General features: G+C 37.3%; 6 protein-coding genes and 1 long non-coding RNA gene across 12 annotated transcripts; 3 read left to right on the top strand and 4 right to left on the bottom strand.

Moving 5' to 3' along the window:
- Window positions 1–32: 32 nt before the first annotated feature.
- On the top strand, window positions 33–4,572 carry LOC143901803 (gephyrin-like). The gene is made up of 12 exons (XM_077414378.1): window positions 33–1,128; window positions 1,546–1,667; window positions 1,747–1,937; window positions 2,016–2,205; window positions 2,293–2,355; window positions 2,440–2,709; window positions 2,774–2,840; window positions 2,910–3,012; window positions 3,111–3,389; window positions 3,556–3,689; window positions 3,775–3,965; window positions 4,036–4,572. The coding sequence occupies exons 1-12, from the start codon at window positions 1,101–1,103 to the stop codon at window positions 4,354–4,356; spliced, it is 1,959 nt and encodes a 652-aa protein (XP_077270504.1). The 5' UTR covers window positions 33–1,100; the 3' UTR covers window positions 4,357–4,572.
- On the bottom strand, window positions 3,149–5,488 carry LOC143901828 (uncharacterized). Of its 2 annotated transcripts, none has more exons than XR_013258191.1 (3): window positions 5,359–5,488; window positions 4,053–4,219; window positions 3,149–3,286 (listed from the first exon to the last, which is right to left on the bottom strand). It is a non-coding gene; the product is annotated as an uncharacterized LOC143901828 (long non-coding RNA). The 2 variants fall into 2 exon arrangements; XR_013258190.1 differs by having other exon boundaries at window positions 5,263–5,365.
- On the top strand, window positions 5,451–10,403 carry Rb (adaptor related protein complex 3 subunit ruby). 2 transcript variants are annotated; one of them, XR_013258183.1, is made up of 11 exons: window positions 5,451–5,733; window positions 5,967–6,042; window positions 6,117–6,698; window positions 6,781–7,077; window positions 7,190–7,457; window positions 7,546–8,256; window positions 8,333–8,632; window positions 8,735–9,006; window positions 9,113–9,477; window positions 9,586–9,825; window positions 10,036–10,403. XR_013258183.1 is itself a non-coding variant. In XM_077414370.1 (10 exons), exons 1-10 carry the CDS (start codon window positions 5,588–5,590, stop codon window positions 9,731–9,733), a joined length of 3,165 nt encoding a protein of 1,054 aa, XP_077270496.1. In that variant the 5' UTR covers window positions 5,451–5,587; the 3' UTR covers window positions 9,734–10,018. The 2 variants fall into 2 exon arrangements, 1 of the variants encoding a protein (XP_077270496.1); XM_077414370.1 differs by lacking the exon at window positions 10,036–10,403 and having other exon boundaries at window positions 9,586–10,018.
- LOC143901819 (soluble lamin-associated protein of 75 kDa-like) lies at window positions 9,874–11,160 on the bottom strand. Its single transcript, XM_077414411.1, has 4 exons — window positions 11,030–11,160; window positions 10,443–10,804; window positions 10,197–10,373; window positions 9,874–10,134 (listed from the first exon to the last, which is right to left on the bottom strand). The coding sequence occupies exons 1-4, from the start codon at window positions 11,041–11,043 to the stop codon at window positions 10,013–10,015; spliced, it is 675 nt and encodes a 224-aa protein (XP_077270537.1). The 5' UTR covers window positions 11,044–11,160; the 3' UTR covers window positions 9,874–10,012.
- On the top strand, window positions 10,803–18,411 carry Tpcn1 (two pore segment channel 1). Of its 3 annotated transcripts, XM_077414371.1 has the most exons (13): window positions 10,803–11,570; window positions 11,965–12,112; window positions 12,194–13,150; window positions 13,517–13,737; window positions 14,204–14,368; window positions 14,443–14,568; window positions 15,070–15,377; window positions 15,445–15,725; window positions 15,879–16,097; window positions 16,174–16,293; window positions 16,373–16,712; window positions 16,827–17,128; window positions 17,212–18,411. In XM_077414371.1, the coding sequence occupies exons 3-13, from the start codon at window positions 13,060–13,062 to the stop codon at window positions 17,553–17,555; spliced, it is 2,517 nt and encodes an 838-aa protein (XP_077270497.1). In that variant the 5' UTR covers window positions 10,803–11,570; window positions 11,965–12,112; window positions 12,194–13,059; the 3' UTR covers window positions 17,556–18,411. The 3 variants fall into 3 exon arrangements, with proteins under 3 accessions (XP_077270497.1, XP_077270498.1, XP_077270499.1); XM_077414372.1 differs by lacking the exon at window positions 12,194–13,150; XM_077414373.1 differs by lacking the exons at window positions 11,965–12,112; window positions 12,194–13,150.
- On the bottom strand, window positions 18,008–20,073 carry LOC143901817 (mevalonate kinase-like). The gene is made up of 3 exons (XM_077414408.1): window positions 19,933–20,073; window positions 18,930–19,872; window positions 18,008–18,817 (listed from the first exon to the last, which is right to left on the bottom strand). The coding sequence occupies exons 2-3, from the start codon at window positions 19,842–19,844 to the stop codon at window positions 18,557–18,559; spliced, it is 1,176 nt and encodes a 391-aa protein (XP_077270534.1). The 5' UTR covers window positions 19,845–19,872; window positions 19,933–20,073; the 3' UTR covers window positions 18,008–18,556.
- On the bottom strand, window positions 19,933–23,953 carry LOC143901811 (uncharacterized). 2 transcript variants are annotated; one of them, XM_077414396.1, is made up of 3 exons: window positions 23,470–23,839; window positions 20,300–20,394; window positions 19,933–20,194 (listed from the first exon to the last, which is right to left on the bottom strand). In XM_077414396.1, the coding sequence occupies exons 1-3, from the start codon at window positions 23,530–23,532 to the stop codon at window positions 20,098–20,100; spliced, it is 255 nt and encodes an 84-aa protein (XP_077270522.1). In that variant the 5' UTR covers window positions 23,533–23,839; the 3' UTR covers window positions 19,933–20,097. The 2 variants fall into 2 exon arrangements, with proteins under 2 accessions (XP_077270522.1, XP_077270521.1); XM_077414395.1 differs by lacking the exons at window positions 19,933–20,194; window positions 20,300–20,394 and adding an exon at window positions 21,624–23,377 and having other exon boundaries at window positions 23,470–23,757; window positions 23,829–23,953.
- Window positions 23,954–24,135: the final 182 nt, after the last annotated feature.

Here is a 24,135-nt window from a genome sequence, read left to right as displayed (position 1 = left end):
ATATCTATAATATATATATACAATGTATGACATATTGTTTGTATACATATTGTAATTATATAATGTATTATTAATTTTATAATGTATTATATAATAAATATATTAAAGCATATCTCTCTGGAATTTTGTTTCTTTGAGCTTTTATAAAATTTAATAATTATTGTATTATTAATTAAATATATTTGAATACTACACACACACACACACACACACACAACAATTACTATGTTTATAGCAATGTATTCTTTTTAAATGGATATCTAATCCAAATTGATATCTACCTCTTTTTAAACGTAAAAATTAATAAATATTAACCAGAAAATTTCTTTTAATCTTATTAATAAACAATTAAAGAAAAATACAAAAGCTAAATATATGCTAGCTGAATATAGAAGTGAGCAAAACCAAAAAAAAAAGAAATAATATTAAATACGTATAATTTTGTTTAATCTCTTATAATCTTTCTACACCTTTTCCGTTTTTCTTCTTTTTTTCGTTTTTCTCGTGTTACTCCTTTTTTATCTCTTTTTAGGAGAAAAAAACGGAAAAAGAATAAGAGATGTTACGACATCAACGAGATTACAATACACATATATATGCCGTATAACGTTAATAATTTAAGAAAAATACAGTATAAAAATCCGGTGAAAGGAAAATAATTATTTTATGCGTATTTCCTTTTTAATAAAATACTCTACTTTATATATTTTTCAATTATTCTCCTCATTGTGTAAGAAATAACTCTTTTTTAAGTTAATAAATTACGAGCAAGACTAATTTGTTAAATTTGTAAAAAATTAAATGTTGAATTTAGCAGACGCGTGCTCGAAATAGAACACGTTATTTGAACCATAAACGAATCCACGGCATAATATGTGTGCAAAATAAAACCGACATTGTCCAATTACAATCTCAAAATAAAGAAAAGAAAAAAAATGTAAACAACATTCTTCATCGCGAAACTTTTCCGTGAACGATTTCGACGGCTAAGTCCAACTCAACTGACGAACGTGAGAATTGCGACATAACATACGTACAAGACGGTAAAATTCTCCGCAATTTTCAGCACATATGCTACAAAACAATATTAAGAAGCTAAAATGGTCATCAACTTTGAGATTATAATAGGTATGTACTGTAAAATATACTTCATGTATATTATATTTGCGAACTAAAGTCCTTTAAATAATTGATTATAATAAAGAATATTTTACAGAAAAGTATATGTTCCATTATTAAATGTGGCGTATACATATGTGTACATATATATATATATATATATTAATAATAAAAAATGTAATAATATATCTTGCCACAGTTTCTTTAATCATTGTCATCACTGAGAATCACTGAATGATTCTATATAGTACATAAATAAAATTAATTTTCACATATTTCATAATTTTATTTTGTCACGTTTAATAGTTTAACAATTTCTTTGTATATATCGAACCGTATTATAATAAAAAATGCGTTCGATATTCTAACTTAACTCAATATTCCTGTCGTAATTGTCAAAATTCTAATTCTGTTTCGATCATTTAGTATGTGAACAGGACGCAACAAAGATAGATAAAGATTATAGCGTTGAAAATGTGCTAGTATCTATACCTAATGCACAAATATATGACGTGACAGAGGCTGATCCTGTTGAGACTGATATAAGGGTAACTACAAATATATTGAAAATTTTCCTTGTACCTATATATTATTGATCATTGAATTTATTTTGCTTACATGATACAGGAAAAGCTACTTTGTGCGTGCGATGAAAATAACAGTGACGTTATTCTCATTATCGGTAACATCGAACCTGTTAAAAGACAATTTGTAACCGATGCGGTTAGAAATGTTAGCGATAGCAAGCAACTTTCTGAAAACGTAGCACTATCGTTATCAAAGCTAGAAACGAAACTGAACGATAATTTGTCTCATAAGTAAATTTTTATCCTTACTTTTGTACATATGTTAAGGTTCTTAGAATTACAACTCTTACAATTGTGATTTATTCTTAGAGCTGTATGTGGAATACGAAATCAGTCGCTAATCATTGATTTAACTGGCTCAGACAAAAATCAAATAGAATGCCTCGCTGCAGCTGCAGATACGATGACGGAGGTCATACATTTGATATGTACGAATCAAGATGAAAACGTGCCGCTACATGACGTTGTACCTATCTCGGATAATATTTCTATAAAGCAGGTAAAATAACAGTATTTTACTGTCTATGTTAGAAGTAAAAATATGCAACAAATTTTAATATTGTGCATTAAATCTCTTAATATACAGGAAGAGGCTAAAAGTGCCATCAAGCGCCGTAAAAAATCCACTTCTCCGCTTTTATTATCTCCTGTAAGTCAGTTAAGATACTTTCCATATTAGTGACAATGTACACATTTTATCGTATTGTATAATACGATTAAAGCTTTTTTACAGAACGCAAGCACAATCAAACGCCATAAGGAATCATTTCCTATGACTTCTTTGCAAGATGCACTGCTCAAGATGCATGAAGTAATAATGGAAAGTGCAGAGGAAATAACTTGTGAAATAGTGCAACTAAGTGATGCTTATGGCAGAATATTGTTCGAAACTGTAAAAGCCGCTTATGACTTGCCACCATTTAAAACTTCCACTAAACACGGATATGCAGTACTGGCAGCTGATGGAAAAGGCTTAAGGAAGGTGCTGAACGTAGAAAATACAGTAAGTTCTACCAAACTCGTATATGTGACAATTAAGCTGGGATTACGAAATTGAACTTTTTCAGTTCCCTTCGATATCGCTTGAACCTGGGACATGCGTGTGGGTGAAAAGCGGATCGCCTATTCCCGATGGTAAATAATTGAATAATTACCGATCCATTTATAGTAAAGAATTTAAGGGCTGTTTCTATTCGATTGCAGGAGCAACGGCGGTTGTACAAGTGAAGGATACAAAGCCAGTAGAAAGCACCGACGACACGTATGTTGAGATAATGATTGAACCAAAATACGAAGAAAATATCAGGTACGAAGCTCAATATTTCCAATAAACGCAATTTAAGCAATAGATTTTATCTCATTATTAAAGCAATTAATTTATTTGCTTGTTTATCTATTCTGAAGACCTATTGGGGACGACTTAATGAAGGGAACAGTTGTCGCAATTCAAAACGCGCGTATTGGCCCAGTGGAGATAGCACTTTTGGCAGCTTCCGGTCGCAAAGATGTCCGAGTCACTAAACGTATATCCATAGGTGTGTTGTCTATTGGAAGCAACTTGGAAGAACCTGGAGAAGAACCTTTGAAAGCAGGATTTGTCTATGATGTTAACCGAATAACTCTAATTTCGCTACTAAAAGAGAAGGGATTCTATTCTTTAGATTTCGGAATAGTGGATAATAAGTGAGAATCTTGAAAATTTACTCTAATTCAATATGTATACATATATACTTATATTATAATAGTCTTTATTTAATTTATTGCTATAATTAAAATAGTAATTATAATCGTATATTTTTATTCCTCCATCAAATACAAATAATTCGATGAATAATAATTTATATTTCAGATTGACGCCTATACAGAATAAAATCGAAGAAACTTTAAAGAAAGTAGATTTACTTGTGACGACAGGCTCGACTAATGATAGAGATTTATTGAAAACCGTTTTGGAGAAATGTTTTGAAGCCGATATACATTTCGGTATGTTTCTTTCTTATCTTAATTACCAAATATATCAGAAGAGAAACATGCCTCTTGCTTAGAAACACAAAACTCATTTCTTCAGGAAATATAAATATAAAACCGGGAAAATCGACAATATTTGCAACGTGCGAGATCAATGACAAGACGAAGTATGTCTTATGCTTGTCGGGAAATTCGACATCCGCTTTCATTAGCGCGCAAATGTTTCTTATCCCCTTGGTGAACGAGTTACACTACAGTTGTGCTGGGGAACAGGTCACGTTATCAGCTTGCGTAAGATTGTTTCTCGTGTATCGCGAAACGAAATGTAATGCAACGCTATTACAATTTTGTAAACTTGTAGATGAAAAATCAGTATACCTTGCATAGTCGTCCTAGAGCTGCGTGGACGATTTTGGAATGGAACCAAGACGAAAAATACTCCTCGGCTTTCAGCAAGGGAAATGCCATCAGTGATAAACTAGTTAGTGCCACAGGTGCTAACGCACTTTTATTACTGCCGGGAAGGGAGTCCGCAAAGAAGTCATCTGAAACATTTGCAACAGCCATACTTGTCAAGTTACCCAAACAAATCAACGAGAAGAACTTTTGTAATGCTCGATTACCCAACCAGGAAAAGAAAAAAAAACCACAAGAAAAAGATTTACTGAATTTGGAGAAGTAGCCTTACTTGTCAAGTTACCCAAAAGATTCAGAAGAGAAAAATTTTTGTAACGCTTACAAATTATAAGAGATCGAAGCATGTAAAAGATATTTCAGGATGCATCGCATTGTTTAAACATGATCTTATTTCTAGCGAAAATGATGAGGAAGGTCATCATTCAACTTTATTTGCATTTTTAATCATATAACTATTAAATATTATTTTACATATTTTTGAGCACAGAACAATCATTTGATTTTACTTCATTCTTAATATCCTACCTTTTTTTACCTTTCTCTATTATTATTTAGCCATATAATATATATAAGGGGTATATAAAATTCATGAATAGTGAGCACCTGCTATAGAACTACGTTCTATTGTTTTCTCTCCATTATTATAAACCAAAGCTTCAAAAATATTTTGCGTATAAGAATCTTGCATATAAAACAAATCCCTAGTGAAAAAATTTCTCATATTTTCTTAAAAATGTTATAAGAATTGAGATTTAATTATAAAAAATTCTAAAAAATGTAGATTTCTCGGATACTTTCAGAAATAATTGGATGAGGATTTTCGGAATATTTCATGCAGTTATTCGCGTATGAAAGTTTCTGAAAAATTGGGCAAATTTTCTCATTTTTTCAGATTTCTACAAAAATATGTCGACGAGAAAAAAATCTGAAATATTTTATTATTATATTTATTTTATCTGTTTTTCTGAGAAAAATGTCTCAATTTGTATTAAAACATCCGAAAAATTCTGAGCATTCTGATGAGAAAGACGTAAAATTTTTATAGAAATTCTGATTAATAAGAAAAATTCTGAGACATATTTTTCCACCAGGGATTATTACCAGAGAGGTTCTCTCTTACTATTACACTATTAATTAAAGAAGCCAGTCCTGGATAAATTTTTGTAATTACCAAATGAATCTAAAGATAATTGAAGAATATAGACCTTATCAATTATAGATATAACCTTATCAATTGTCGAATGGAAATCTCAACCTCAACATTTACCTTGTGCACTTCTGGGACGCTTTTAAGTACGGAAAGTGTACGACAGCGCAGCTACACTTTCGCCGTGATGTGGAAGCGCAAAACAATATGGCCGCTCGCTGGGGGTGGGGAGTGAGGACGGCTGTCAAAGATCTGAGAACGGGTGTCCTGATGCGCGAATAATTATCGGGATCTCTCTTTTTTCCGTTTCGGAAGATAATTGTCGTCCCGCGTGAGATAAAACGGAATAATGTTGACGGCAGCCGCGAACATGTCCAACAACGGTGGCTCCTACAGCGTCGAGAGGCCACCCACTCCAGACGGATCTGTGGATCTCTTGGAGACAATGGAGCTCCCTTCCTTTCTCAGTGGATTATTTAACTCCGATTACAAGAAGTAATTAGTTTAGAAGTGATCCGTGTAATTTCTTTCGCGTGAACGATCGTCCCTTCAGGAAATGCAGAGCGATAGTTGGAAGTCAACTTTGGACACGAAAAACCTGTCATGAATATTGAATTACTGTCATATCTTCGTTGCTATTTATATGTTATCGCAATTTGATTGAACATAAGAGAAATACATTTAACACGAAAGAGACGGACATTTTCACAAAAGCATATGCGTTTCAGGCATGACGATCTTAAAGAGATGCTGGACAGTAACAAGGATGGACTCAAGTTGGAAGCCATGAAACGTATAATTGGGGTACGTAAGTGCACGATAATTAGATTTAGATCTGACTGGCAGCCATACCGGCAATAACTCGGTCTTTCCTTCAGATGGTGGCCAAAGGAAAAGATGCATCGGACATGTTTCCAGCTGTTGTAAAAAATGTAGTGTCTAAGAATATCGAGGTAAAGAAGTTGGTGTACGTTTACCTAGTTCGTTATGCGGAGGATCAGCAAGATCTGGCACTTCTGTCCATATCAACGTTTCAAAGGGCTTTGAAAGATCCCAATCAGTTAATAAGAGCAAGCGCTCTAAGGGTATTATCAAGTATACGAGTTTCCATGATAGTACCCATCGTGATGTTGGCCATCAAAGATTCGGCTAGTGATATGTCGCCGTACGTTCGAAAAACTGCTGCTCACGCCATCCCTAAATTGTACTCGCTGGACCACGAACAAAAGGAAGAATTGATAAACGTACTCGAAAAATTGCTGTCCGACAAAACCACCCTTGTGGTAGGCTCGGCAGTAATGGCTTTCGAAGAAGTGTGTCCAGAGAGAATAGATCTCATCCATAAGAATTATAGAAAATTGTGTAATTTGTTAGTGGATGTTGAAGAATGGGGCCAAGTAGTTATCGTTAACACGCTCACCAGATACGCTAGAACACAATTTGTTAATCCAAATACAGACGTAAGTATACATCGTTAAGAACGCGCGAGAAAATAGGATGAATGGTTCTAATTGAAAATGATAATTTGAAATATAATCACAGAATTTAGAAGAAGACGAAAATCGGCCATTTTACGACTCCGATTCTGATTCTTCCAACACAAAGAAACCAAAGTTTATGTTAGATCCCGATCATCGTTTGCTGTTAAGGAACACGAAACCTTTGTTACAAAGTCGAAACGCATCTGTAGTAATGGCGGTCGCTCAGTTATATCATCATGCAGCGCCCAGAAGCGAAGTAATGACCGCTGCAAAGGCATTAATAAGATTATTGAGAGGCCATAGAGAAGTGCAGAGTATTGTGCTTCATTCTATCGCTAGTATATCAATTACGAGAAAAGTAAGTACGGCACCCCGAAACACGATACAAATTAATCTGCGGTATAATTTAACTTGCATAAAATATATAATTATATATTATGTATAACTGATATATTTGTGCTGTTCAACAGGGAATGTTTGAGCCTTTCTTGAAATCGTTCTTCGTGCGAACTTCCGATCCTACTCACATAAAACTTCTGAAACTCGACATATTGACAAATTTGGTGACTGAGACTAGCATCAGCGTAATATTGAGGGAATTTCAAACGTACATCTCCAGCAGTGACAAGGAATTTGTCGGTGCCAGCATTCAGGCGATCGGCAGATGTGCAAGTAACATCAAGGAAGTGACCGACGTGTGTCTCAACGGGCTGGTATCATTGTTGAGCAATAGAGATGGTAAACTTTTATTACAGCCTATATACAATATTACGTTTCATATTATACTATGTCATATTAAACATTACGTTATTTTACTTTTCCACAGAGGCTATTGTGGCGGAAAGTGTCGTGGTAATAAAAAAGCTCCTGCAAACGCAGCCGAATGAGCACAAAGACATCATCGCTCACATGGCTAAATTAATGGATTTCATAACGGTTCCACAAGCCAGAGCATCTATCCTGTGGCTCCTAGGTGAATACTCCGACAGAGTCCCTAAGATAGCGCCGGACGTGCTCCGAAAAATGGCGAAAAGTTTCGTGAACGAACAGGATATAGTGAAGCTGCAAACTTTGAATTTAGCTGTGAAATTATGTTTGAACAATCCCTCGCAAACAAAGCCGTTTTGTCAATATGTTTTCCAACTTGCCAAATACGATCAGAATTATGACATCAGAGACCGCGCGCGTTTTCTACGGCATTTTATCTTCGAGGAAGAGGGTGACGCGAAGATGCTTCCACAGTTCGCAAAGAGAGTTTTCCTCGCACCGAAACCGGCACCAACTTTAACATCTAGGTTCAAAGACTCGGAGTATCAATTGGGCACTCTATCTCACTATCTGGACATGCCATGCGTGGGATATCGGCCTTTACCGCCTTTCCCGGATGTTACGCAAGATCCATCCGTACGAGACGTCGCACCGTCTACCGCGCAAGAGCTTAAAGAAGAGCGACATAATAGGAAAGAAAAGGAGAAGAAGAAAAGCAAGGAAAAGGCGAAACCGTTCTACAGCGACGAGGAAAGCACTCCCGCTGAAGGTACCATCCGATAATAATTAACGTTTACGCGTGTACTATATGTATGTATACTTAAATTTTCTGTCTCTAATTTCAGAATCGGATAATCAGTCATCTGATTCTTCGTCCAGCGAATCTTCAGACGAAGATAGCGATTCTTCAGAGTATACAAGTGACTCAGATAAATCCGAAACGGGCAGTGGAAAGAAAAATGAAACAAAATCCGATGATTCCGAAAGCGAATCGTCGAGCGAAGAGTCAGATTCGGAAGACGAAGAAGAAGAAGAAGAAGAAAGCGAGACTCGAGAGAACGAAGAAGAAAAACCGAAAATTGTTAAGCAAGAAGTGAAAGAAAAGCCAAAAAGCAACTTTGACCTGCTGTTGGATCTGGATGATGGTTAGTTTGACGAGAAATGGATTGAAAAAAAAAATTAGCATTAATGCGCAGTCATTATATATATCTAATATATATATATATATATATTTTTTTTTTACACAGTTGTTCCAATGACTCCTGTGATGACGCCTAGTTTGGGTGGTTTTCTTACTCCAATTAATTCAACAATCACAGATAATGTTCGAGAAGTATCGACATCGTATGTTCCATTAAAAAAGACTACTTTGTTAAATAGTATCATAGGGCACGGTTTAAAAATTGAATATAGATTTACAAGATCGCAGCATTTAGTTAGTTCAAGTTTGGTTAGTATCGAATTAACGTTCTCTAATGAAACCAACGATGTCGTTAAGGAGATTCAAATAGGAAACAAAGTGAGTAATATATTCCGAGTATTGTGCAACATGATTATTATTATGAAATAATATATTTATATATATATATATATATATATATATATAATGCGTACTTTCTTTTCAGAATTTGCTAAAGGGTATGTTTATTCACGATTTTTCGCCGATATCGTCGCTCGATGCAAGTGCCACGTTATCTTCGACGCTAGGCGTTAATTTTAATGACTCTACTCAACCGGCTAATTTCAACATCGACTTTTTGATTAACGACGAAAAATACTCATGTCCGGTCAGTATCAAGTCACCGATCGGAGAGATAATAAGATCTGTGACTTTGCCTGAAAGCATGTTCAACGTGGAGAAAGCTAAATTGAAAGGCATGAACGAGCACATAGCGAAAATACCGTATTCTGGGAACAAAAACGCTCTTTTTCAAAAAGTGTTCGAGACCGCAAACGTCGCAAGAATATCTAACGAGGATGAAGTTATGCGGTAAGACATGCATTTATCGTTAATCTAATTGCATTCATTTCACAAGTATCTAAAGTGTATTTTTTAAAATCTGAAGTCTAAAAAATTAAGCATCACAAATGTTTACAGGTTCGCCGCTCATACTTTAGCGTCTAAATCATTGGTATTGGTGACAATAAAATTCATTGATGCTGGGCAATTGGAAGTTTGCGTGAACTGTGAAAAAATGGTTATAGGATCAATTTTATTGAACGAATTTAAGAGTAATTTAAAATAAAACGGATATATGCTATTTACGAGATTAAATAATATAGATGCGTTTCGTACACATTTATGAGGCAATGGTACTCCTTCCTTCGTTAAGCGATGGTAAATTTTTTCAAATAATATATTCCATTTAATTTTTATATACATACATATGCATTATGCATATATGCATTTCTCTAGATATATGTATATGTATAAACATGCATATACAAGTATAATGTATAATACAATACCATAAATATCCTGTTACGCCATTGTGGCTTTTATAATAAATTCTAATTGCTTTTTGTCATAACGTTGCTCTTTTCAAAGTACACCATATCAATTGCTGAGACCCGCTGATATCGCAGTCCGCGATCTCCCAGAAACGCAGCCGGTACTCCTTGTGACTCGTCAGGAATGCCTTCAGTACTGTATAAAAAGCCCATGTGCATTATTATAAACACGTTAAAATGCTGGAGCTGGATACTCACTTCGTAACATTCCGCTGGAGATTGGCTTCGAGAAACCGATATCTTCGTTTGGAAAGCGCGCGATTACGTCGGACAGAATTCCCGTACCGAAACCCCGGTTCCTATATTCCGAACGAATATACGCGGTATCTACTACAGGCATCACGTATCTCTCTTTCGTCGAGAATATTTCCGTACCTAGGGGAATAATTAAGAATGTTATATCCATATTCTCTTCCTGAATTTTTGCTAACGTCACGTAATTACCTGTAGGTTTAACGGTATAAAACCCGATCGCTTTGCCTCCTTGCCACCTTAGTAATACGACATCGAATTCGCCCACCATAGCGTACAACGATTCAAGCTTTTCCGGTCGTGGCGTGTCGAAGTCTGGATAAACAATTTGGCTCAGCGTGTAAAAGAGCACCTTATCACGATCCGCTCGGACCTCCCGCCATTCATCGTCGAGTCGATCACAATAAGTATCGTTAACGTCGATTATCTCATCGTTCAACGTTATAGCTACGAAGTGATCGCCGTCGACGCAGTCTACGCGACGGACATCGCCTTGAATGTTCAAGCTCCGTAGATCGAGCTGGATCGTTCTCGTTTGTGCACATTTCTTGCATCTACGAATCAATCGCGTTAGTGCATCGTATCTCGTTACAACTTTTTTTTTCGGATGAAAGTGCGAGTAAGAATTGTGATAACGAATTTGTGTTTTACAGACAAAAATTGAGAGACAGGCTCGATGAAAAGATCATTATATAATCGACTAGTTTTGACATTGACGACGCGGCAGGCTAATAGGAAATGAGCGACATGAATTCGTAGAAAACAAGTTGATTCATCACCTCGAACATATCATCTTGAGCAGATGGAACGAAGACGCGGGTAACGTCGTGATGAGAGAGAAATATTCGACCAGATCGGCCCACGAAAAAGTGAAACTTATTAACTGATAAGGACAACGACTCAGTTGTCGTTCTTGGACTGCTTTATCGATGATGTACGCACGTGACAAGTGTGGAATTTGCAATTATTACAATGCACGCGCGAAACAGTTCTCAAATTCGATACCAAATCTTTACGTACGCGATTTCACGAATCGATTCTATTAATTTCGTAGCACGAGATAAGTGAATCGACACGTGTTATCTGTGTTCTTAATACTGTGTTCTGAAACGAACTATCGTGGAAACGTGCGTTACGTTTAAATACGTACGAGATATAGGACTCGCGAGATATTTAAAAAATCATATACATTTGTGGGAAGTTAATTACCAGCAGAGAATCAATTGAGGGAGACAATTAGTGCATCTGAAAAGGCTTTATCTGTTTCCTGTGACAGCGAATACATAAATGTGTATTACTTTATCGTTAGATTCTCGCAAGGTTAGTTGAAATTTCCTCTGATGGAAATATTTTGCTGAAAGTACTGTATGAAATCGATAAAAAGTGAAATAAAAGTTATTGAAAAATTACTTAATATGTTTCAAAATAAATCGTAACTTTCCTTATGAAATGTAATACCGTGAAATAGAAAAATTAAATTATACATATAGAAAAGTAATAATGAATTTTTTGAAATATTAGATTATACATATAGATATAAAGTATACTAAATTTCACTGAAATATTGATAAAATAATAATGAGATGGGATCAATTGAGAGAGAATTTCAAATGCATTTTAGTAAAATTTCTATATTTTCAGTAAAATATTCCCATTAGGGTATAATTACGTATTATCTCCGTTCATAATTTTTGCATAATATCGTTGATTATAGGAGTAAATAGGAAATTATTATTATTTTGTGATAAGCGCATCATTCCTAATTGCCCAGCACGCTTGCCAGTGCTGATAAGAGCCGACTGAGTGTACGATTGCACGAAGCCGGTTAAGCGCACGCATCAGGATCACACGTAATCTTGTCTGTAAGTACACGAGGAATGCAGCGGCATTCGTTCGTCGTTATCGGGAGACGAAGAATCGTATTTTTGTGCTCTTCGTTATAGATGGGAGAGTGAACTGTATTACCACAGACTTCTGCATGATTTTTCGCAACACGATATTATTTATAATCGACGAGTATATATATTCCTTGGACTGGCCATTTGCGATTGTCTTCGCGTGAACTTTAAAATCTTGTAAGACAGCAACAGATATTAATTTCTTCGTTAAGTGTCTAGATGTAAATAAATTTCAGGGTGATTTCTGCTTGCAATTTGGGAAAAAAAAGTTCGTATCGCGCTGGGTGAAGAGCATATATAGGATGAGGATCGAGAACAGAAATCTGCCTTATTGAAGCATTCCCATCGCATGATTTATCATTCGGTTTAAAAAAGAAATCCTAAATTCATCATGAGTGATCAGATTAGGAGGCAACGCAGTGGTGTAACTATAATCGCGATTGCAATCGCGCGATGGTGATCGGCGGATCGCGCTTTTCTTTCGCCCGCCCTCTCCAAGACGCGAGCGTGCACACGTCTGTCATTCTATTGCAGATAACGCTGACACGCATCGCATTTCTCGTTGAGAGACGCGCTTTGATAGCGGCGATAGGATGGAGCGTGTGTCACGCGTCGTCCACCTATATACGCCCGCGTGCGCGTCGCGTCGCGCAGTCGGAGTCGGAGTCGGAGTCGTACGTCGGTCTCGGTGGACTGGACTCGGTAGAGTCGCTCGGTGGTGCACGCCAGCGCGTTGAGAGCTGAGGTCGTCAACTCTTCAGGGCCCATCGATCGTGACGTGCCCTGGACTGTGCCCTGACGTTGGGACTGTTGGGACAGCGCGCGCGGGTTCCATCAGCTGGTGTAGTGTCGCGCGTCAGCTGGGCGACGCGGGCGGGACGTGGGACCAGGCAGGACGAGCGCTTGTCCCGATGTCTTCGTCGCGGCTCGGTGAACACCAGCGATTCGACAACGAGACGAGCCTGCCGCTCGACCAGGAGATCACCAATGGCTCGAGCCGACGTAAGTCCGCCCGCGGCATTCCCCGTCGCCCCAGATCCGTCTAGATTTCCTGTCGATAATGTGCCTGCGTTACGAAATGGCTGCGACGTTGCGAACCGCGCACCGCTGACAGGAAGGATATTTGCCTTTGACAGTCTCTTTCTCGAACGGGACAAGTCGTGATTCTACTCGGAGACTCTTCGTCGACAACGTGTAGTCACGTAGAAATAGCTTCTCTCTCCAGCAGATGCGCCAAACTATGTTTTATTAATTTTATTAACGTGTGAAAGAGTAATTTAGCGCAGTATCTATTTATCGAGAAACTTTTATGACTTCTTAAAGGTACGTTATGGTCATTGAGATATGCTGCGTATTTTCTTCTTGCAGAATATGGCTCCATGCTGTCCTCGCCTTCTTCGGAGAGTCATGTGAGGTCGTCGTTTGACAATGCTAATAACGCTAATCAATTGAATTATAAGTACGAAGCGGGTGAAACGAAGAGTGGAAGTATGACTGACAATGATACCAATGATATCGCAGGCTTCACCACGCACGACGCGAACCTGCATTGGGAAATGAACTATCACGAAGCTGCAATATTTTTAGAGGTAACTACGTATTGATCGTAGAAGCCTATCTAAAATAATAATAGCTATTAGAACGTAGAAATACATCACAAATACGCAAGCGGAAGATTGAATGCCCAATTATTTTTTTCAAGGATATCTATTGTTCTATGGTACATACGTTCCGCAGCACTATTACGTACATAATGTATGTTATGTAATATATACAGATGTATAGTCTGTTGTTCCTCACATTTTAAGCATTGGGTGCATTCCGTTTCATGCATGATGTGTACATAATGCATGATTTATCCTTGTTTAACATTGGATGAACAACAAGGATAAATGATGCACTGTGCGCATCATGCGTGAAACGGAATGTACCCATTGAATGATCAAACAATACTGCATCGTGTGTTATGCGAGAACTGCAGCCCATTGATTACTAAGAGTAATGTATGATTATCATACTCTTTATTATTGTCATCAAAGCGGATTATTCTTTCAGGAAGGTAGAAACAATGAGAAATTCGATTCTCATCCAAGGCATCCTGAAGATTTGCCGGCATATCTCTTAGTCCATAACAGTTGGTACAATGGATTGGATTTACTGGCTTCGTTAATCCTGCTGTCTCTGGCATTCGTAGAGGAACCTGCCTTGCCATTATTCAAAGTACGTCATGCATGGATAAACGGCGTACCAGTTTCTTTCACCGATATCTTTCATATATATCAGCTTTGCTGTAGGTACCAGTGTGGGCACATGGCTCGGTAGAATTACTTGAGTTAATTACTATCGGCGTGCAGTTGGCTTTGAAGCTGAGATGGACTGGATGGGCACCTATGTTAAGACACAAACGTACAATGTTGAAGGTAAACGATATCCCTCACTCGAAATATTTCTCCGTAAACTTTTTATTACAAATAGAATAAAAATGCAGCGTCATAGTTCGACAACGTATTTACAGAAGGTACGCGATGGTTGGAAAAATTATTATTTCAGATTAATCAGATTATTTGTATGATCAGATTACGCGAGTAGTTGTTCGTTCGTACACTTGTAACTGATAATTATTATGCAACAATATATAAGAGTATCAGACAGTAATCGTATATTTATTAACGATCAACGACCGCATTGTCGTTGATAATCCGGATGTGTAATGAGTACTGAGTACTGCAACGAATATGTAATGACTTATTAGCTTACTTACATAATGAGTTTTTGAATTAGTGCAATGTCGGACGCGTCGCGATATTCTTCATGAAATTCAAATGAATGGGGAATGACGTACGATTTGAAATGAAAAACCTGACTGTGCCAGGTTGTTGACTTTCTTCGGATACTTTCATTCATATCGATTTCTGTTTCAGTGCATCACGTTAGCAATCATGTTTCTCGAAGCTATGACAGTCCTGGTACGGCAATCGTCACATTTCCGCGTGACCCGCGCCCTAAGACCCATCTTTCTAATAGACACAAAATATTGCGGCGGCGTAAGAAGATTTATAAGGCAAATACTTCTCACCCTACCACCCATCCTGGATATGTTGGGACTTCTTTTCTTCTTGATTATTGTGTATACTGTGCTGGGTTATTACATGTTCAGTGAAATGAACAGAAATTTCTCCACAATGCAAGACAGCTTCGTCAGCCTGTTCGTTCTTCTTACCACTGCCAAGTAAGTAGATACAATCTGACATAATTTAATGTTTAACCATGTAATTTATTGATAACGCAATTTGCAGCTTTCCAGATGTAATGATGCCGTCGTATTCCCAAAATAAGTGGTACGCGATATACTTTGTTTCTTATTTATGTACCATGCTGTACGTGATGATGAATTTAATGCTGGCTGTGGTAAACGAGACGTTTACGTCTCGCGAGCGCGACAAGTTCAAGAAGCTATTTCTGCATAAGAGGAAGGCTTGTCAGCACTCTTTCAGGCTTTTGGTTTCCAAGCAGGACCCTGACAAGATGCGATTCCGTCAGTTCGAGGGTTTGATGCGGTACTATGCTCCGAATAAATGTGCGTATTCAAGATTATATACATATATAACTTTAGATCTGTTTTTGTATTGAATAAGTACGTATACAACTTAAATTTCATGCCATATGAAACTCAAAAGGTAAAAAAGTGATTTTATACCTGCAATAACAATTAACATTATCTGCTTTATAGCTACGCGAGACATTGTTTTAATGTTTTGTCATATGAATGCATCGGGAAGTGGCGCTTTAAATTCCGAGGAATTTTTGTCAATTTATGATGCTAATACGCTTCAATGGGACTTGCGATACTCTAACATACCATGGTACCGTACTGCATGGTGGCCTCTGCAAACGCTGTCCACAGGCGCCCATACTGTTATCAAGTGGTCGTATTTTGAAACTTTGGTGTGTAAGTAAATGATGCATGTACATGATTATACATATGTGAGAAAGCTTTGTATTTCTCTTTATTCGTAATTTTGCAGGTATGATTATTATCGGTAATTGCATCGCCATGGTAATAAGAATCCTTGAACCGAGTAACAGTCTTGAAGAATCGGCGCATAAATTTGCCGCGTGTTGGGACACTGTGCTGTTCGCGGGACGTGAGTGAAAATCTTTTAAAATTAAAACATCTTAAAATGGAAGAATCTACGATTGTAATATGCAAATAAATTTTTACAGTTTTCATGGCCGAGGCACTGGCGAAGACATTAGCTCTTGGTATTAGATATTACCTGAGCTCTGGATGGAATCTTTTCGATTTCGGAACATCAGTAATGATCCTTGTCGCTGGGTGTGCTCTCAACTTATTCCCATCGGCTACATTTCTGGTTCTGTTCCGACCTCTCGGAACGCTAAGATTGTTTAAGATCAAGAAACGCTACCGAGACGTTTTCGGCACTCTCGTAATTCTGTTCCCCCAGATGTGTTCGACAGCGATCGTCATGCTGGTCTTGTATTACTTTTTCGCGATTATTGGAATGGAACTGTTTGCCGGATATGATATGCGTAATTGCTGCAAGTTAGTACCAAATCAATTATGATAATTAAATATAAATTTTTTTTCTGAACTTTTTATATATGTATAATATATTGTCTGATTTTTTTTTAATATTCTTAAATATTTTTTAAATAGGAATACGACCGTTGAAGATTTCTATGAATATTCAGTCAATGGCAGCTCGGCTTTGGGATATTACTATCTCAATACTTTCGACAATCTCATAGCGAGTGGCACTACACTTTTCGAATTAACAGTCGTTAATAATTGGTTTATACAAATGAATGCATACGCATTTACCGTGGGCATGTACACAAGAATGTATTTCATGATATTTTATCTGGTGACCATGATCGTATTGACTATTGTGGTATCCAGTTTCCTGGAAGCTTTTCGATTTAGGATTCAGTATAAAAAATCAACTTCAAAACATGACGGTAATAAATATATATTTGAGCTATAGAGATATGTTTTGTTTCATAATTTTTATATGTTTTTGTATATATTTTTTATTTTTTAGAGGAAAAAATGCTGCATGAAGAGGTGGAATTAAAATGGGATGAATTGCAATGCATAATCGAAGATTTTCAAACTCTGGAAAATTTGCGCAACTCTCTAGTTGTCGGAGGAAGCACTCTCTTCATTGGTTCACGGCCGCGAACACGGGAGGTTTTACAGAGAAAGATGTACACACATGAAATAAACGAATGGATAGCCGAAGCAAAGTCCGAAGAAAAGCAACTTGTACCTAATGCAACATGTAACGTAGAAGAGGGGAGCGGTGACGGTAGCTCCGATACCGATCATCTTGTGCTAAACGGCAATTTGCGTCATCAGCAAAACAATAGTATATCTACTCGTTAAAATCGGTGACGTAACTTAGACTGTATTCTGAAAATTAATTTATATAATTCTCGCTTACACTCGTGTAAGTGCATTTATCATTTAATAACGTATCTCGCTCAAGTGTTAGCGAATATATTTTGATATAGTAGGGAAAGATAATGTGTTATATATTACATCCTAGATCTTCTATAAGTGATCAAATTCTAGAAGATAGGATTAAGAAATTTTAATACAAACGAATGACTTCCTTTATAATTTTGATATTACGAACTAGTCATGAACATTAGAAAAAGATTTCATTTTTAGGAAATAATTCAATAAAATGATCATTTTCTTGAACTCACATTGACGTGCATGTTGCAGTTTCATAGTGTGTATAATATAATAATTCATGCAGCAAATTTAAATATACTTTGACACTAATTAATATGAGGTATATTCCAAAGAACAATCTCGTACATCGGATCATATCATTTTGATATCACTTTAATGCGAGAGATAAGCGATGATGTTTCCATTATTTTATCGCAAAGCTTTGACTAAGGTAAATCATTAGAGCGGGTTTGAGGACAGCGCGGGATCCGGAGCAGGATGATCTTGCTTATATTTATTTATTTTCCTTGTAAATGAACGAAATTTCAATCTGCAGAATTTAACATGTAAAAAAAATGAAGCAAATATCCTTTCACTCCGGGTCGGCTTTGATTTGCGTATCACACAAATACGACATATCTAATATTGTTACGTATTATTAGCGCGAAAGAATATTTTAATATTTTTCCATTTTCAATGTAACAATCCATGTATTTATTTAACGAATACGTGCTTTATTATCCTTGTTAAATGTACAGAATATATTATAGATTATATAAAATTGTATTTTTTTCCTCGTTCTCTTCCACCAGGGAGATACCATCGTAATTAAATTATTTTAATATATTCATATTTAGTTACTAATATATATATATATATATATATATATATATATATATAAGTTGTTTATTTTAATCTATTTTAAATTAATCTTCAATAATCACTCCGCTGCAACCTAGACTGGTCATCGTGACTTCGAAACCTACTTCCTCTAACTGTTTTGTGAAAATTTTGATAGATCCGTTGTCAGCGTCCTTTGGCAGTAAAATGTATGCACATCCACCTCCACCTGCACCCGTGAGCTTCCCCGCATATGAATGTGTCATTGCCAATGTACAAATCATCTCTAACTTCGGATGTGACACGTTCAATGCGGTTAGTAATGCTTGGTTCATGTGAACGAAACGCTACAAAATGTACACCAAAAGATAGCTACAATTTCCAGCGGACGATTATACATGTGAGTCTTAAAAATATGTAACAAAATAATATATTGAAATTCACAAAAATGAGACTTACCGTTAACGTCGTGTGCCGATCATCTAGCTTTATAGATCCAGAGAATTGGTTAATTTCATTGAGCGTTTGCCAAGCGTGGTTCGATAGAGCGTCGATGCTATCCAGGACGGGAATGACGATCGAAGGATATAAATCTTTCAGTTCCGCTACTTGTTTCACTTGTTTTTTTGTACTGCGGGTAACATTTGTATTAACCAGCAGAATCTTGAGATCCGGCACTTGTGGTATCACGTCCAGCTGTTTATTTTGAAATTTTATTATTGAACCGTATGTGCATACGCTATTGTCGATTCCGGATGGAGACTCGTGCATAATTCGCTCACAATTTAGAGCGTACTTCGAGATCTTATCGAGTTCGTCCTTGTTAAATGTATTGTGTTCGCCTTTCTGCAAGCGCGACCAATGTAGAAAACACGCTGCAAGACATACCGCGAACGATGCCGAACTTCCTAGACCAGAATTAACCGCTAATTCCGTGGATAAGTGCACGCAGAAGGAAGTTTCTTCTATATCAATGTGTTCTTCGTAGGCGATATAAACGAGCAGGTAAAAGAACGCTTGTAAGCTTGATCTCTGCCGCTCGATAAGAGTATCGCTGTTATTCTTGTCTATTACATGCTCTATCGAATCGATAAAATCTTTCACACAAATATGCAATTCATTTATATCCTTGATCAACGAATAATGAAAATTATTGCCAAAAAAGTAGTCAAAAAATACGCGAAAAGGAAACTTCAAATATAATTTGACATCAGGGAACTCTATTTTAATAACGTCCTCTGAATTTGGCAGTTCGGCGAATTTAAGAGTGGTACGTAAGTTCAAGCTAGCCGCCACGGCAGTTTTTCCATATACCACTGCGTGTTCTCCGTATAAGATCACTTTGCCCGGTGCGGATATTTTGAACTCGATCATCTTTCTTATGAATGAAAATTTCTTTTATCTGGAGAATTGTAATGTTAAATGTTGAACAGTAGAACGTAGCAATCAAATCCGTACTCACAATTTTCTGTTAGAAGATGCGTATTTATCTGATGTAGGGGAGATCACCCGGATAATAATTATTATCAGTCTTTTGTGTTAAATAAATTAAAAGTAAATTAGAAACACCGGTTGTATCTTTTCATCAATTTGTTATCCATAAAAGGGATTTAACAAGATTCCACAGTCAATTTTTCGTTTTTTCCCATTGTTCTGGCGTAAATGTTGTTAACGAAATGGCATGAATTGTCTTCAATTCTTCTTCCAAAACTCCATACACAAGCCTGGATTACAAATGTTTAACGATTGAAGCTTTATGTTACGAATTTTATTAATACTTTTATGAGAAGACATTAAAATTTATACATAATCTCAGAATTATATATCACCTGTGACGTAGCAGTGAGGGCTTTCCCTGGAATAAGTCAGAGACGATGACCACCGAAAATTTAGCACCGCAACCGTCGGATTGATCCACTACTTCCTGTAAACACACACCGTATTTTGCGTACAGTATCTTTCTAAAACAACCAATGGGCGTTTAGCAAATGCGCGAACAACAATTTTTTTCTTAGTATCAATATTCAATAGACACTAAATGTCGAAACACATAATCAGTAAACACGTTTGATAGCGGTACATTTGATTTAACTTCATTAATCGGTAGCGTTTAAATTAAATGATAAAACTCGGATATTTTATCTACTTGCAAAAAGACTGAGCTAGTGGCATAGAGTATTGTTGAGATTTCTTATGAAAATATCGCTCTGACGTTAATGCAAACTAAGGTGGGAAGGATTAAATCTTGGCAAAGTTCGAGGCTGTGTCGATACATATCTAATTCTCTTATTGGCATATGTAGCGTGCATCCAAACACGAAGAATTGATTTCTGACAAAAACAGTAGCACACAGTAAAGTATGTTACTAATAATGCAGCGTTTTAAAAAAATGTTGGAGTAACGTATAATATTTTACATATTAAATTATTGATTTATTTTTCTTGGGTTCTAATATTTTAAAAATTATATTACTAATATATAAATTACATATTACGCAGAATGCAATTTTCATTTTTTATATAAACGTAACATGAGATGTAATTAAATATCACCCTATACGTTCAATATTAACAGAAATACATTCGTGTATACATAAATGTGACAAAATAAGCGATTAAAATTTTAAATATTTAGCATCAAATATTATTTGCACGCTCCGAACCAAGTATAATTATGCATACACGTGTACGCATACTAATTTTCATAACTTAGCATATTGATTTTTATTATCTGTAGGTACCGCAAGAACTCTAGCAATGGTCACATAAATTAAAGTGAAGTTTAAATTTTTGATTCGCACTTTACATTTTGATAACTGTTTATAAAAAGTTTGAGATTCTAAAACCTTATTCTATGCGCTGGTATAACTGATATAGGCAAAAGATGTGGAATGCGCAACAGTGAAATATTCGGGAAAAAAAAAATCTGTGTATATTATTGTGCCGCTAAATTAATCAATATGTCAAGCTTTGTTCGTAACGTATAAATAAAATTATTCATACGGAATTAACAACTTTTATCGCTTTATCGAGCTTTCAAGATCACGATCTCCATGTGTCGACGACGATGTGGAGTAACCGTGAAACGTGTACTTAGCGAGAATCAATTGACATTACGGAAAAGGAACAATGAAATTTGATTCAACTTTACATATCTCTTTTAAAAAGAGCAGGTTTATTTATTCTTTACAATTGTAACAATTTACACATTCTTTGGTTTCAGTAGCTTGTTTAATGTGACTTGACTTTGCTTGTGACGATCTCTTTCCTTAATACAAATAGTTGGACGTAATTGAAATACGCAAAGAAAATTACAAAGTGCCCGCAAGAATATATCGATATTAAAAGCGGAAATAGATCCGGGTATCTTGCAGGAGGTTTTACAAATGGGCTGACAACAGAGAGAAGCAACGCACCTGAAATAGATCCGTAGAACGCGACGAGAAGCCAAGACTTCTCGCTATAGTTCGACAAGTCTGAGAGAAGCTTACTTTTCTTATGTTGTTTTACCCTACCTTTCGATTTTGATTTATCTTTATTTAACGTGCCGTTCGTTCTAACGTTGTAAAATAGATCGGGCCATATCCAAGAGACGGAACAAAAGTAAAAAACCATCGTGCCAAGATAAGCGAGGTACAGCTTGTCCTTTATAAATAATGGCAGCATACTAAAATGTGAGATGATCAAAAACCAGAAGCAAGGGAGAGGATCACCGTGAAAGTACAGCAAAACCGGAACGGCGACTAAGAGAATGGACTTCTCGTGAACCTGAAACGAGAAAAGAAAGAACGCCAGGGCGGAATTTATCAGAGAGAGCATAAATGCCTTTCTCGTAGGCGATAAGTATAAACTGACGCAGCTCGGTAGAACCGCGCACGTTGTTATCGTTAAACAGATCTTGGCTAATTGCTCATTCGTGAAAATCTGTCGTAATTTGCAGACAACATTGATCGCGCACCAGACATTGGCGACTTTGTCTTCGAACACACCCCTGGAAAAGGGGAATAATCTGAGCACCGCGCTGAAAAACAGGTCTCTGCTCTTGAGAAATGGAATCCAGATAACGCAGAACGTTAGTAGTACCGCCAAGGATACGCATGTCAGCATGCGAATACAGCGAAGCCAGGATCTCGTCTTGCCAGGTGTGTGACGTCCGAGGATATAGAAGAAAAACGGCAAAGCGTGATACAGTTCCATTTGCTTGTAGTTCAGCGCTAGGACAAACAGAACTGAGCTAACGACGAACAAATCTTGCGCTATAACGGCTACAGCGGCGACGAAGAGACCTAGGGATACGCAATTGTACTGAAAATGTCCGTGATCTATTAATATCAATCCCGGATAGATCAGTGCGGTCAGAACGGCGAAATCTCTCTTCGTAAACTTGAATATATTGGACTCGTCAAACTTGCAACCACCCCACGAGCACGAATTGATCGCAAAGTATACAATCGCCGGCAAATAAATCAAAATGTCCGCAACCAGGACGGTCAGTCTCATGAAGTACTTGTGCGTCGCGCTCTCGAATCCCCTGGATTCTCCCAGCTTCGCGAAGGAGGGATCTATCCGATTCGCAACGTGACCTAATAGGAGGCTGTGGTACGCCGTCAAAGGTGGATAGTCTAAGCCCCAATACCGCAGATCGTTGTCAGTGGTATTGACGTACCACTTGTCAATGGGTAGATTCAACGTGATCTCCTGCCAGTGCCGTTGGGCCTCGTAGTCTCCGTACATAGGGGGCCTGCCCTCTCCGCTGTGGGAATGGTAAGTAACGCAGCATCTCAAGAGAACGGCAAAGGAGGTGATCAAAGCGAGCTGCAGCTTTCCCTGCATTCTCCCTCATACGAGTAGCCACTCGTTTGTCGCTTCGAATCGAAACTGATCGGCAAGAATTTCGAGAGGGGGTTCCTGGCAAAATGGCACGTGGTCATGCGCTTTTATCTCCGAAATAACGGGAACTGAGAAAAACGAAAGGAGAGAAGAGGCGACGTTCTACGTACCACGTGTGAAGCTCTCAATCCTTCGGTCACTTTGTCTTTGACGTACTCCTCGCTATACGGCATATTCAGCCGCGGTTCTTCTTCAACAGCGAGCACCTGTCGTTAAGTAATATACCCGGGTGCCGGGTGCTACCGAACGCGGGAACTCCGACGAGAACTAATCAGCAGTCACCGCAGTCGGCGCTCAGAACCCGTTAGCGTCTACGCTACGCCGCCCACCTACGTCCCACGTCCCACTACCGACCGCCTGTCCCATATCCCACGTCCCACGTTGCAGAATTTACATACCTGAAATATCGATTTCGATATCGATACCACGCGATTTATCTACTTATGGTATCGATCATCGATATAATCACCGGAGCGATCGGAGCACGAGCTTCATACGCGCGCTATCTGCGCATGTAGTTTTAAAACCACTTTTTTAAGAGAGATAACGCTGCCGGTATACAGCTAGGTATTTCGGTTCGTGTTCCAGCTGCGTCCATCGCAAATTATTACCGACGAAATATTACACGGTATTGAATTTATTATTTATTATTAAACAGATACTTAATAAATAAACATGGATATTTACGACCTAACGGTATCGTATATATATCGCCGCGAAATTACATATTTCTTTTACAATTATCACTTCTAATAAGCATATTAGGTGACACGGGT

This window comes from Temnothorax americanus, unplaced genomic scaffold (assembly GCF_048541705.1).
Source record: "Temnothorax americanus isolate GAGA-0224 unplaced genomic scaffold, ASM4854170v1 Scaffold36, whole genome shotgun sequence".
Lineage (NCBI taxonomy): Eukaryota > Metazoa > Arthropoda > Insecta > Hymenoptera > Formicidae > Temnothorax > Temnothorax americanus.
Note: the sequence above shows the minus strand (reverse complement) of the source record. Positions and strands in the feature narration are given on the sequence as shown.